Source organism: Aplysia californica, unplaced genomic scaffold, assembly GCF_000002075.1.
Source record: "Aplysia californica isolate F4 #8 unplaced genomic scaffold, AplCal3.0 scaffold00016, whole genome shotgun sequence".
NCBI lineage: Eukaryota > Metazoa > Mollusca > Gastropoda > Aplysiida > Aplysiidae > Aplysia > Aplysia californica.
This window is the reverse complement of record NW_004797286.1, coordinates 1,285,479-1,300,918: the sequence shown is the minus strand read 5'-3', so window position 1 is coordinate 1,300,918 and position 15,440 is coordinate 1,285,479. Positions and strand designations below refer to the sequence as shown.

At 41.3% G+C, this 15,440-nt stretch overlaps 1 protein-coding gene across 1 annotated transcript in view; it reads right to left on the bottom strand.

Moving 5' to 3' along the window:
• The window catches only part of LOC100533367 (whitnin precursor), a gene marked incomplete in the record, with an annotated part of 77,869 nt that overhangs the window by 10,454 nt on the left and 51,975 nt on the right, over positions 1 to 15,440 (bottom strand). The window contains 2 exon segments of the mRNA NM_001204657.1: positions 8,475 to 8,576; positions 9,887 to 10,001. Coding sequence (NP_001191586.1) covers positions 8,475 to 8,576; positions 9,887 to 9,988 — 204 coding nt within the window.

The following is a 15,440-nucleotide window of genomic DNA, read 5'->3' as shown; positions in this document are numbered from 1 at the left end:
TCGGAACGGCAGGCTGCACTTTATGTGTGGAAAGGTATGAAAGGTATTGTTCCTTTCAGAAATACAAAGGTCAATTAAAAAGCTCGGTTAATGTAAATATCTTGGTTTTGTCTTGGGCGGTTTGCATCACATTGATACGCTTTTGCATAACATCTGACATTATAGACGTTTTGTTGACATCAACAAAGAAGTGGTTGCGAGCCAGGCTGTTATTTATTCTCCATCTACCTCAGGTATTTGAATGCTAGGACCGGGAAAGGGGGTTGGGGATGAATGAACATATCATAGACAAAAGTCGGCTTCAGCTCCCTTCTCCCCCTTCTCGAAATAAGCCAAACTCGTCTTCCCCGAATGGTGTCGACACCCCTATTTCAACCCCCAGAATGGAAAACCCCAATTGTGCGTATTAGGTCCAGTAGGTTCCGAAAGGAGGGCTGGGGTTGACCTTCACTGAAATGTGTGCAAATGTGTGCCACGAAATCCCTGGTGGGGCCCAGCCTCTGATTTAAACCCTTTCCAGTGTGGCGTGGAAGTGTTACAATCTTTTAGCGTCAGTCTCCGTTGATTTTAGTTGTCACAATTCTTCTCTTTTTGCTCTCTGTCTGCTCAAAGTGAAGACACCTCGCCCCCCCCTCCCCAAACAAGCCTCCTCACCGTCTTTCGGTTAGTCAAGAGATTTTCAATTTAGATTTCCCAGCTAAAATAAAAGCTGTTCACATTTTCAGACTCTTTGGAACTATTCAGTTTCGAACTTTTGGTCTATCGGTATGGCTTTTGATGGATAATATTATAGGAGCCACAATGATTAAATGTAGGGCACTAAGATGGATTGTAACGAGAATAGTTTTTTCCCCTCTAAAACCGGAACACAAGCCTTTAGTCACATTGCACTGTTTTCACCCTTCACCTCTTTGATAACGAATCAGTTCGAGACTTGATGCTGAGATACTTTGAGGTTTATCGGAGCTGTCTGCTTGATCATCAAAAAATCCCTAAAAGCTTTCGAAGAAGCTCTGGGTGCAAAGATTTAATCTTGAAACATAAACTTAAAGTGATTAATGAATAGAGAATAGAGTAAAGAAAAGCGACCGAGGATAAGCTGAATCCCCTTCCTGGTATTGTGATTTCGAACACTTGATGAACAGATACCCGCTACAAATTAGAAACACCACCCTCTATTATAATAGTTGTTCTATATCCCTTGTGTTTTTTAAAGATTTAAAATCCATCTAAATGATTATTAGAAAAAGCAGTTCAACAGAATTTCTGAACAGTCTTGAGTGGGGATAGGCGTTTGATTAATACCACCCATGTCCTTGATCAACATGTCGCATTTACTTTAACTTCAAAACACGACGCTTAATTTCAGCCAGAGCATAAGTTAAGAATTTTCTAAATAAATTAGTTACTCCATCTTGTTGCTCCGCTTTTGTTTCTTATGAATGCGAATGTGCACCTCTCTCAGGTGTCTCTCTGTCTCTGTCTCTGTCTCTGTTTCTGGCGCTGTCTCTGTCTGTCTGTCTCTCTCTGTCTCTCTCTATTTCTCTGTCTGTCTGTCTGTCTGTCTGTCTGTCTGTCTGTCTGTCTGTCTGTCTGTCTGTCTGTCTGTCTGTCTTTCTGTCTGTCTGTCTGTCTGTCTGTCTATCTGTCTGTCTGTCTGTCTGTCTGTCTGTCTGTCTCTCTGTCTCTCTCTCTCTCTCTCTCTCTCTCTCTCTCTCTCTCTCTCTCTCTCTCTCTCTCCAATTTTCTCGATAATGTTACCACCAGGCGACCCCCACCTCTTTCAATTACAAATACATCAACTTCTATTCAAGTAAGATGAGTATTTTTTCACCAAAAAATGCAAGACAAATGAACAAGGTTTACAATGTTACCAATAATTACATATGCCCAAAAATTGGCGAGCACCTGACGACACATTTGTGTATAACGGACCAATGTAGTCTGTTTTTTTCCTTCCAATTCCATTCTTGATATTAGATAGCTTATTTCATTCTTCAATTTTTCTTCGTCAAAGGATTTTCCTGAAAATAAAGAACCCGTACGCCTATCACCTGACACAATTCAAACTCGTACGCTAAACATTAATCCAGGAACAAGGAATGTTTTGTACAAAATGCCTCAAACCCCAGAGGCATCTGTTCAAGATCAAGTGTCTCCAATATCCCTTTCCCAGCGGGCATATAACAAGGATGTTATTTCATTACAAGCTAAACATTTTCCCATATTGTGTAGGGAGATCAGTGTATATGAATCTGAGAGAAATATGGAGATATTTTTTAATAAAAAGACGCTGCTGGATTAGTTGGGTTTTCCCCATAGAGGCAAAAGAAAACATCATTTTAGAAAGTCTTGTTACTTCGGCAATATGCGGACTTTATTGAACTGAACCCGAACGTGGATTATCAAACACCATTGTTGATTCGTTCGACAACTACTACCCTCACTGAAAGTCGCGACATATTGTCCAGTATGACCACCCATTGTCAAGGAGAAAATTGGTTGTCCTAGACAAGTGGATGTCATAGACAGTGTCATTACAATGTATATTTTAAAAAAGTAGGGGGGGGGGGTGAGTGGGAAGTGGTCGTTTGTACGTGTGATTGTCTAGTACAGGGGGCCAATAGAGCAGGTTTGACTATACATATTTTCAACCCGTTCATGAGTTTCTGTAATTTGTTGACTTTTTAGTTGAGACTGAAAAATATTGAAACTACTACGCTAGGCTGCTTTTTTAAAAACTCATCAAGACCATCCGCATTTCTTTTCCCATTTCACCTTTTTTCGTCCTTTTTGTTGCACCTGTTAGGCGCTCATATGACCCTATGCAGTTGCGAGTGACGTAAAACCTCTACTATATAATAATACAACACCTGTCGCCACGACTATATTTCTATTTCTTTCTTCGAACGTAAACTGGGGCAGAAAACTGAAATCAAATTAAGTTTATGAAACAGTGTTTTAAATTGTTATGATTTGTATTGGACCCTTCAAATCTATGGATATATAGATGACTACTAGCTCCGCACCGACTAAACTTTTGGTCCGTCCTAAGTCGATATGCTGTGAGCCATGAAGGACGAGAATAATCTTGACTTTCGCTCGAGTCAAACCTAGAATCTTCGGTCGCTAGTGACCCAGAAACCAGCAGCACGGTAGCAAGTCGGATTGGGAAAACTTAGAGATAGCCATCATATAGATATCAACTCTTTTAAAATTCTACAGATGACTGCCTAAACCAGATGAGGGTGTACCACTCTGCAACGAGGCAAAGGGTGTAGCTAGCTTAAACAGATTTCGATTAAAAAAGAAAGAGACTAAAAATCGTTCTTAATACAAAAACAAATTAATTTCTTAACGGATTGCTCATTTCACTAACCAGATTGAGCATCTTATTCTTTTCTAAAATCTCAAAATATCGAAACCTGCTAACTAAAAATGAGCATCTCCAATAAAGAAACATTAAATTTAAAACGTCATTTTGAGATCCTAAATGATGAACGAAAACTAAAAAACAATCCCTTTTTCATGGACATCAAAACCAGAATCAAGGAAAAAATAGCTTCTTAGAAAAGGGTTGAAGGAGGATCACAGAATCAATGGGCCTGATTCTGCTCACCAGATTCTATGGCCTTCGCGTGTCGGCATGTCACAGACCCACCTCGTACCCCGGCCGCTGACATGTGTCACGGAAAGATACACGGATACGCCATTATTCAAATTATCAAGAAGGCTCCAAAGAACCGATATGGTGAGTTTTTGCACCACGGGAAAATAACGCGCATGTTTGGGCTAGAAATAAGAGACAAGCAAATCTGAAATCGGCTTCGTCTCTGCCCTATAGGCGGAAATACAACGGAAACGTACCTTTAACCTTGTTTTCATAACAGGCCGCTTAAGTATTTAACCGCCACGCTACGAAAAAGGGCCACCATTGGGCCAACTGATCATTTCGACGGGGCAAGAAAAAGAATGCGAAAAAGCTGTAAATGTCAAGGTAGAATAATATAAAACTGTGCTTTTATCCCACATTCTAAAGTGTAGTCATGCTCTACATTTACTATATCATATTTTGATACAATTATGCATTTAGGCACTGAACTGTAAGTGTTGTTTCATCAAAACTGACACGGTCACTTCTCGACTTTACGGTTCTTTTATTCTTTTCTGTCTTATTCTATCTTTTACCTTTTCTCAACCACCCTGCTGTCTGTCTGTCTTTCTGTCTGTTTGTCTGTCTGTCTGTCTGTCTGTCTGTCTGTCTGTCTGTCTGTCTGTCTGTCTGTCTGTCTGTCTGTCTGTCTGTCTGTCTGTCTGTCTGTCTGTCTGTCTGTCTGTCTGTCTGTCTGTCTGTCTGTCTGTCTGTCTGTCTGTCGGTCTGGAAAAGATACTGGCTGTCGATGTTTCATTGTTACAGGACTTTGAAGTTCATCCTCTTGTACACATATTATGCACTAACTCTCTCTCTCTCTCTCTCTCTCTCTCTCTCTCTCTCTCTCTCTCTCTCTCTCTCTCTCTCTTTCTCTCTCTCTCCCTCTCTCTCATTCTCACGTGAGGAAGAGCACGTTATCAGTTTTTCCTGTAATGTTTGCTTTCCCTCCCAGGTTCTCATGAGAATTCTCGTTTCCAAGGTCATTTTTAACACTTTTCTGTAATGAATTTATGACGTCCATGGAGACTTGTTTTACTCTTAGATCTCTCCCGGTCTTATAAATGAAAAGAAGGAAAGATTGCAAACAAGCAATATAAAGCTCCCCAACAGACATCCCCTTCCTGTAGATGAATATTAGGAGATGTCAGCTTTGAAAGAGTGAAAAAATAAAAAAAGGAATAAACAGTGGAAAGGGAAATACAATATGGCCAAAATATTTGGAGGAATGGGATTAGCAAAAAATAGATAATAGGAGAAAAGGAGCTTGAAACCGAAGTAAACTTAAGAGTGAAAATGAATGCGATAGGTAGATCGATCGATATCTAGCATGCAACCTAGCTTTCCAAACACCCAGCCAGAGAGAGAAAAAGATAAATTAATGGATTGCTAGTAGGCAGAGGGAGAGAAAGAAGGATTAATAGAACTAACGAACGGAATGGAAGATAAACAGGTAGACAGACAGACAGACAGACAGATAGATAGATAGATAGATAGATAGATAGATAGATAGATATATAGATAGATAGATAGATAAATAGACAGCTAGAACACATACGATCTGTCTAGCGTCTACTTACTTATTCTCCCCATCTGTCCATTGAATTAACATCAAGTTACAATATTGAATGCTGTTTGATTTTTGAAACAGGACGGAGCGTCAACTATAAGTGAAACAGTGAAAAACAGAATGAGAGAAAGTGGCGTCCCGTTTCGGGGAGGGGGGGGGGGACTCTCGTGTTACAACTGTGAGTACCTGACCATTCACTTCCCACTCACAGTCATAGCTAATCAAGCGTCGCTGGAACCACACGGGTATACAATGCCTGGGAGTTTCGTTACTCCAAGTTCCCTTGACAATCAGCTTAAATAATTACCAGGTACAGTTTCCGCTCACATGTTTTCGGCCTTGCTCATCACGATCGATCATTGCTTTCAATGCTCCAACTCAGAAAACCCCCAAAGTACTGAATATTCGACAGATCAGTTCAAAGCGTAGAAAACGTTGAGATCGTGTGAAAACGACTGTTAGAACCCACCGAGTCTCTTTGAAAGCCACTGTTAATTCCCCCACGGGGTATAAATATAAGAGTAGAAAAAGTTAAGATGGAACTTTAAGGGATATAAATACTTCATGGCAGACGAGAACCTCCAACGAGGCATTCTAGGAAAATACCTTGCATTAGTGTGGCTTTCTTTTATATTTACTATGATGTTTTTGTATCACTGGGTATTCAGCTCCGCGGATCGATGGCAACAGTTTACGGAACGCAGCTACCTTTATTCTGAAGCACCAGAAAACGGTACCGGAACGGAAAACAGAACTACTTGCACTAGGTTGCAATCAAGGAGGGAGGTAACTTCGAACTGTTGAACCCAAGTTAATGCCTTAGGGTATGGGCAGGATGATATACCGTTTTTCTGTCACAATGACCCAAACATGAACGGGAATTAGTCTCCCAGTAGAGGACACTATAGTAATGGAAGCTTTAGAAATAGGAAAATAACCTTTTTCACCGTTAGCAAGACGGTTTCAATTGAAAGCACTCTACAATTTAAATACAGATTGTTCTTGATAGCGCTAATGTACCCTCACTTAGATAAAGTAGGGCTTTAGATCGTACTACTTTGGTTGTAGTTAATTATGTCCGGTGCTTTTTTTTGTCCATTCAAGACACTTCGGAAAACTCCTCTAGTACTGAACAGAGAAGTGCATTTCAAATGACAACAGCTAGTCCTGTGTCTGATGTCAAACTCTGCTCCCACAATTTTCTTAAAATAGAACAATTAAAGTACAACCTTTGCTAAAAACGTTCTACTACAAATACACAAGTTCGGTGTTAATATTTTTTCAAAACCCAATTTTGATACAATGTCACGGTAATCGCAAAGAAACCAAACAAGCACTGTTTTTGCCTTTTAATGAATTCTTCCACCTTTTACTTTCTATTGAGATATTTCAAGGATATTCAGTGATTGAAATTGGATTGCTTGGAAAGCTAAATTTTACTTGAAATACATTATCTCCCTAAACACTTTATTGGACTTCCGAAGGCAGTGTAGGCTACTTTACCTTTGATCGGGGCACTGGGTTAAAAGGATTAGCTACAGGAACAAACCGGAAAAAACTCACATACCGTAACACCTCACGAAAGAGTGGCCACTTGGAGAGAAAAGGAAAACGAGTTAGTGAAGCAAAAAATAAAACTCGGAGGGGGTGGGAGGGGGGGGGGGGGAGGAGGGGAGCAGTGCAATGAAAGGGGAGCTAATTCATGCCAAATGTGATTGTTTTTATTATTTATGTATACACACACAAACACACGCGCGCAAACACATACACACACACACACACACACACACACACACACACACACACACACACACACACACGCGCTTCCCTTCGTCCATTGGGTTTCCCGGCTGTTATTCGTGAGAGAGTTTTCCCCGACATTGAGGCTGGCCTAAGTGAAGAGGCGTTAAAGTACATGTATAATACAGAGGGCGGATCTTTAACACCAGTGCTTGCCCACCCGGGCGATATTGCCCACTAGTGGGTGATTTGGTAATTTTGATGGGAATCACCCGGGTAATGACAGGTATTACTGAACGTGCCGTTTGGAATTACAAGTCAGTGGACGCTATAATGAACATTTCAGGTTGCAAAAAATGAGCGCTGGCTATATAAGGGTTGACAAGCACTTTTACACTATAAAGAGTGTTGGCAGATTCTATTCGACAGTTGAGATCATGCCATTTTATAGGTTTTTTATTCCCGTATTGGCGATTCTGTCTCATATCCTACTCCCCATCATAAAATGGCAACACAATAAACGAATAAATGAGGTCTTCTATTTCTGATAGCTCACTGACTACATGTATTCTAAATGTCAAATATCTTAGTCTATTTCCTTGTTCCCCTTATTTATGTCTCTGCCTTTGAGTACCCTAGCCAGTTCTTGCCACGTTGTCGGCTCTCTTGGTTCTCTTGGTAATTTGAGTGCATCGTGTAATTATTACTAATGAAATGGCCACAGCGTCCAAGCGATGTGCCTTTGCCCAAGGGCCAATTACGAAGACAACGACTGATTCTGTTGCAGTACAACTGTTGGGATTCATTACTCTTAATGGATGCGTCTCCCCAGAGAATGTCCGTCTACTATTCTGTCTTTGATTGGGAAGTGACCAACAAAAAAACCCAATAGAATAAAAGGAGCAAATCCAATGGACGAGTCGGCTGTCAGGAATTAGATCTATCAAAACAAACGTTCCACACTGGTGTCTGGGATAACAGCTGGCTGGAGGGGAAAGTGGTGTACTGGACCTAGCCAACAAATCAGTTTGGAGTCCGATTTCGTTTAGGTCAGACATTTTTTTTGTCTCTTCAGACACGTTCTTTCCCCATCCCCTGATGTTGGACGAGTTCTTTGTTTAATTGTTTGTTTGCGTAAAAAAAGGTAAAAGAAAGATAGACAAACAGAAATAACAGAAGAAAAGAAAAGAAATAGGACCTATAAACAATGCCTTCCAACCACCAGCGTGGAGTAGTTCTTAGCGTCCTGAATTGAGATGACACTTATCACAGCAACAGCACAACCTCCCCCCCCCCCCCACCTTCTTTGTCTATGGCTGCTGTTCAGTGACAAGGGACTCTCGGATTTCGCTACAGAGCTCACCACTACGAAAATGTTAAATCAAGGTTTATCATCAAATTTGAAGACACGTGGATAGACCTGATTTGATTTGATTGCAAGATTGCATCATCACACCATTGTGCTTATTGCTTACATTTTACTAACAAACACGTTTGTTAACACGACTTGCCACCCACCTCTTGAATGCTGATGAGCACCAGATCTTTAAAGACGTCAAGGTCCCGTCGGGTGTCCATGTACTTTGGCCGTTTGTTCAAAGCCAGACCCGAGGCCTCCTGGAAGACATGGAATAATATGTTTGTTACTGTGTGGGAGTAATCAGGAGGGCCCTTTGTTAAGGGATAAAAAAAAACCCAATTTAATCTGAGGCCAGAGCGAACTTGGGGGTATGTTGTGTATGTATTGCTTGCGTGTATTTGTTGTTTTTTTTGCACGCGTGCGCGCGCGTGTGTGGAAAGTAACAACTGCAAATGTTTTACGCCCCTATTGACATCATTGATATAATTTAGGAGACTAACTACTTCGGTCTTGCCTGTAAAAGCAAACCAGGTTTGGGCGGTGGGTGGGTTCAAAGATGATGCACTACAAGATGGTTCACTCCTCTCTTTGAGTCTATCAAAAAAGCTTCCTTAAAATCCGATGACGCCCTCTTCGAAAAAGCACCCACTTTGTGAACAGAGTAACCTTACCTGTGAGAGAAAATCACAGTGAAACTAACTAGTTTTTAAACAAAAATTAGAATTCAAATTTCGGAAGAACGCCTTTTTAAATGGTTAAGCTGACGAAACGCCTCTTTTCAGATGAAAGGGGCTACTATTTTCGTCGTTTAATTTTGCTTTAGAATGAGAGGCGAGAGGTCATTAAAACAACAACAACAACAACAACAACAACAACAACAACAACAACAACAACAACAACCACCAAAAACTCCGCACAGAGTGAACCAAAACAGCGGATTTTAGATCGATAAACAGCGGTCGATCTGCGCGCGCAAGGGGGTGCTATTTCTATTATTCTTCTGTAGAAAGGAAAGATAGCTTCAAAACAGCGATTGCAGCGCCATGTTGGAGCAACGGCGGACTCCCACAGACAATTGTTTGGCTGAATGAACCATCTTGTCGGATGTGATCTTGGTGGGCTTCAGTATTCGAGTAGAGAGGCAAAATACTCGATGCAATAGCATAGCCAAGTGTGAATCGAGTTCACTTTTCTCGGGCAATACAAGGAGTGTAATCATGAAACACCACCGCAGCCCCTGGAAATGTTCCGTAAGGCCAAGAAGGACGTTAACTAAGTTAAACTAATGTATCTTTCCCGTGTCTGTGAAGTAATGGTTGGCTCTTCGCCATTGCCCGCAGACGACAATAATACGCGTTCGATTTCCGAGAAGCCAAGTCTTTAAAAAAATCAAGTAAATGTAAGGTCTGTGTGCAGGGGTCTTCTATCCCACTGGGCCAAGACTGGCCATGCCAGACATGACAGAAGAAGTCGGTTTCCTAACTCATCTAACTTGCGTTGACAGGGAGCATAAACATTATTATAAAAGAAATAACGCGAATCATCACAATACAAGCGTGTGTCTGACCTGCAGCACATCGTCCGTCCGGCTGGCAGGGAGACTGCTGGCAACTGAGAGCGTCACAACCACAACGAAAAGGGCAAAAATGTTACAGGCTTGGAGTTCCATCGTGCTGAAGGATCTGAAACACAAACAAGACACATACGATAAGGTTCATGCACGACTCAGCTTTTTTGGTCAAGAAAACTTAACGTATACACATTTAATCATCGAGTTATTATTATTCATATTGTACAACACAACTTTACAGAGATCGCCATTGATGAGCAAAGAACTTGAAATGCTATTTTGGGTTCACTTTCCTGCCGGCTGAGTCTATACTTTTACCAAACAAAACAAACAAGTAAAAAAAACATACAACAAAGAATAACCTCCACCCCTGTTTTAGTAGAATCGTTCTTGGACTGTGCAAAATGGCATGCTTGCATTAAGACAGGGTTTCAATCAGGTCGTCCTGACAACTGCCCTGCATTAAACCAACTGAGCCATCGACGCTCCACTGAAAGAGAAATCCCCCCCCCCTCCTTTCGAATGAGAGCACAGTGCAAAGTACATTTAGAAGCGCATGTGCACAGTATTTATTTGGTACTTCGTCTCAGTCTATTTTCTCCTCTCTTCATTTTTATTGTAACTGCATACCAGCATTAGTTGCAACAGACAAGAACACGTGACACATATTGGAATGTGGTAGAGTATGGGAAGGAATGGGTGGAGTGTGCAGGGTTCTTTCGTCTGTCTAAAATGAGACAAAAACTTACTTGCTCCCTCCCAGTTCTTGCAAGAAATGGTAGAAAAGGTTCTGACTAGATTTTCCCGAGTTGTATGGCATGAAGCAACTTGATTTCTCACTATTATTCTTGTTTGTATCCTTAAACCATTGTCAAATCCTTTGGCAGGAGGAAAACGCTTCAAAATAGACTATTTAAGGACATTCTGTCATTTTGCTAAGTTATTATAAGTTCTATTGTTCTCCCAAGCAATTGCAGAGCATTTCTTTGCACAAATACATTTTATGTATGTTCAATGGCGCATGCTTTCCACCATGACAAAAACACGGTTATTGATTTGTTTCGGATCAGTCGTTCTTAGGACTTTATTATTTGGATGTTAAAGCTTTTTCAAACTAGTTTATTTCCAAGAATTGTAACCTATCGTGCTTAATTTCTGGATCCGACCAGATCTCGAGTACCCAGCAAGTTGAATCGGTGTACAACGCCGTATGTCAGTCTGACAGACCAGCCCCACTGACGAGCCCGAACCGATCTTTCCGACCGACTTTCTGAATGAGAGTACATTCCCCCTTTATGATTAGGAATCACGAAACGGTGTTCCGATTGCAAGAATAGTCTCTTTCCAGTACGATCTAATTATAGATAGCTGTATTGGCAAGAGAATACATTCGCGCCCCCTTCCCCAGTCGACAAGGCTACTGGCACCTCGATGGCCATCGGAGGTCATGGCTATCCGGTTGGACCGAGTTCTTCTACGCCAAGCCCGTTCCGCCTCTCCGTTGTGCGTGCCCTAAAGTTCTTCGTTGGTCAGCTCTCGTCCACCCGTGACGTTTTTCTTGGACGCCTGTGGTGAGTTCGTGGGAGATACCCATACAAGATTAATGTCGTGTACCCGAGGAAGCGGTATGCTGCTTGCACGGATGGAGGAAATAGAGCCTCGCAAGAGCAGAGAGCTGAACACGTTCGGTGAGAAACGTATGGAGCCGGAGTCTGACAGATACATCAATGGGGAGACCGGGTACTCTAATGGACTAATGCTTGAAAGGAGGCGTTCATGAGTTCACAGACAGATAGATAGATAGATAGAAAGAAAGAAAGAAAAATAAATATATAGACAGATAGATAGAAAGAAAGAACAAAAGAAAGATAGATGTATCGATAGATAGATAGATAGATAGAAAGATAGATAGATATATAGATAGATAGATAGATAGATAGATAGATAGATAGATAGATAGATAGATAGATAGATAGAGAACAAGTGGTTGCGACATCTCACCACCTGGTATGTTGCTGTACTGTGATACTGGAGACTCAGGTTGGAATTCTCAGCTTGGCATTCTTAAAAACATGTTTGTCAAAGTCTTAGTTTTCTCATCCGGCTCTTCCCTCATTCATCTTTGTCAAATTATAAGAGACCTACGTTAGGCTAGAGGCAAGGCTTCTTTAAAGATGATTTGAATGGGAATCAGACCAATACATGCCTGAGCATAGGTACCTCTGAGGAGGGGATGACGGGAAAGGGTGGAGGTGTGTGTTGAAAGAGCGCACCATTCATAAAAGAAAAATAAGACCCGATTCAGGAATGAACGTTGGGAAATAGTGGGAAACAAAGAAAGTAGGAAAAGAAAAGTTTAACAATTTTTCGAAGCCCAGACGTCAACGTCTCACATGTGCAGTAAAAATCACGAGGACGTGTCAGATATAAAAAAAATCGCAAAGCTATTCAAGCTGGGTAGTACCATTTTCACTCATATTACGGGTTGGAATATGGCCTGCTTTAAAGACATTCTTGTCTCTGAATATTTGTCAAAACAATGAAAGTGGCCGAGAATTTGTTAAATTCGACGATGCTTTTAATCTAAACACGAGTCTGGATGCCAAGCTCGAAACCAATTGGAAAGAACGGTGTGAACAAAAAACTCGTAGGCGAACACTCTTGTATGACACGCTACTCCTGTTTCTTTTCACAGCTACTGCCATAAAATACAGTTAAGACGAAACGAGTCAACATCCTTTTGGGTCATAATGCACCAGAACTCAAGAACTAAAGTAGTGAAAGAGAAGCTCTTGGTCTGGCGTTTTGTCACTCTCTCGCGGTAACCTCATTAGTATCATGTTCTCAAGTGACTACAATGCAGCAAAGTAGTAGGAGATGGTACCTGGGTCAGCATCTCCATGGGCGACTCTGCATCTCCTGGGTTCTGTACCTGAATTATTAATAGGTGAGCGCTTGATTAATTGAATTGCTCCTAGTGTCAGTCAGGACTTTGTAGTATCATTTTCTCTCTTCTCCCATTTCTTGTTTTAATGCACAAAGAGGTAAAAGCCGTATGTCCTCTTCAAGAAAGGAATGCAAAGATTTCTTTCAAATCTCACATCAGCATAGCCTGATACCGCCAGCCATCGCGATGAACTGATTCTATGTTCTACTTCATTAGACATAACGCAATTCTCTCGTGAGACAGATATTTTGTTAGGTACCCCCGCCTCTCTGCTTGAGTACGTCCAACCAAAGCAGCCACGGTTTAATTAAGTGCACAAACATTTGAATGAGATTGACCCCCCCCCCCAAGCAACTAGCACAAAAGCAACCCCCGACCCAACAAAATTTCGTCTCTTATGTATCTGACTCTCTGACTTTACCTGCTTTCCTCGGCCAAGTAGAATTATTCTAAAAACGAAACAACCGCATGAGCAGACTTCGTGTAAACTTTAGGAAATTTCGATGGCATAGTAAAGACAGCTCTACTGGGGAGCTGGGCAGAGGGTGCCCGTCTCGTGACTCATAAAAGCAAAGAAATGTTGTAGTAACATTGCAATAATTAACTACTACATAATTGTTTTGACTACCTCCAGTCTGGTCTACTTTTATACCTGGATGATTACTTTTCTGATATTCGTTGTAAGAAAGAAGAAACATTTTAATGGGGGAAAGATAATTAAACAATAATTTTGAGGGAAATCAGACTATCTGTTTATTTTCACTAACATTTTGTTTTAAAATTTAACACATTGCACATTTTTAATAGAAAAGCTTCAGTTGATAGGAATGGGCAGGGTAAAGAACAAGAACAACAACAACCCCCCCCCCAAAAAAAAAAAAGACAAAAAGAAAATGAAATTTGAAAGAGCCAGCATCCCAACAAAACAATAATAACCAAAAATTTAAAAAGATGAAAAAACAAAACACCCTCGCCAAGACTAGTTTTACTATTTCACTTGTTCGGATAGGCAATTTCGAAACAGCTGGATTCCATGGCATTGTAGGAAAAGTCGATTAATGCCAAAAAATATTTGCAGCAATAGGTTCATATCCGACTTACCATCCATAATTTTGATTCAAACGTTTCCCTTTAAAGAAGTAACTGAATCTATACTACTCCTTAATTTGTTCAATGCTCCACTCTTTCGACACCCCCCCCCCCCCACGGTTATGTGAATAAAACTAAAAGCTTTTGGCATGCATACTACGATTATTGTGTTTTGCTGCTCCTGAGACCAGAGAAAGACGTTTATTTCGAAAGCGATGACATTTGGTACAACGTCATGATTTTGTGTCGACAGTTCAGAAGGGACGAGAAGAAGAATAGAACGCCACCTGGACTCGTCTCCAAATTCTGCTCACCCGATCACTCTCGAATCTTACTGCAGTGGCCATTCACACGTTAAAAATGTACATTCTTCCAATGAAATTTGGACATGCCTGGTCCGTTTACAGCATATAATCTTTCTTTTTCTTCAGAACCAAACTGCAACAGTCCCCAAATCTTGAGGTGCCCAACACATGTTGAGAAAAAAATAAAAGGCCTTGGTCGGGTTGGATTCTGCCGTTGTTAAGTGGAGGGTCTCGGGGTCTCGGGGGCTGTGTTGCTTTGCTCGGGTTTATCGTTGCGCGATTTTGTTGCTGCTCTTTTTACTTCTGTGCTCTTTTTTGAAAAAACAGTTCTGTTATCACAATCATTCTTTACCACATGTGAATAAGCATATGGTTTCTTAGGCTCTGTATCACCAGCCAAGGTCTGTGGGGTGTAGGGTTTCAACTCGCATTGTCAATTAACTTTCACTGTCTTGTTTCGGACTGCTTTCCTCGCGCGCAGACAAGAAGGGATCGCAAGCCACAGATGCTATTTAAGTACACCTGTGCGACTCCAAGTTCGGTTGATTACTGGCCTGATCTAATGAAGGGGCAGCGCTCAATTAAGTTACACTAGGTCACGAGATCAGGACAGTGAACAGAATGTACAGTTTTTTTCCACTATTTCTTAGTAGAAGAGGCTCTGGGTAGATAAAAATGATAGCTAGAAAGAGAGAGAGAGAGAGAGAGAGAGAGAGAGAGAGAGAGAGAGAGAGAGAGAGAGAGAGAGAGAGAGAGAGAGAGAGAGAGAGAGAGACCACCAAATACGAGAAATCAAGCTGAAATCATGGTATAGTATAAAGTTCCCCTTCCTTGTCGTTCATGCCACCTCAGTCTTTGTGCTATGACAGCGACGTCGCTCACACCAACCCAACTCGCTTCAACAAGTGCACAAAACTCACTCCTCATGACTTGCAGATTTGGTTTCCCAGATACAATCGTCAGCCCCGTGCACATTGCAGATCTCGTGTGCATAGACAGATCTTTCAGATCTCTAAGTCTGGTGTGCATAGACAGATCTATCAGATCTCTAAGTCTGGTGTGCATAGACAGATCCATCACATTTCTATGTGTGGTGTGCATAGACAGATCTATCAGATCTCTAAGTCTGGTGGGCGTCGGGTGAGCATCACATCTCCAGAGCAAGGCAAGGATTAGTAAATTGCCGGTACCGTTGGCTTTTTGAGTCCCT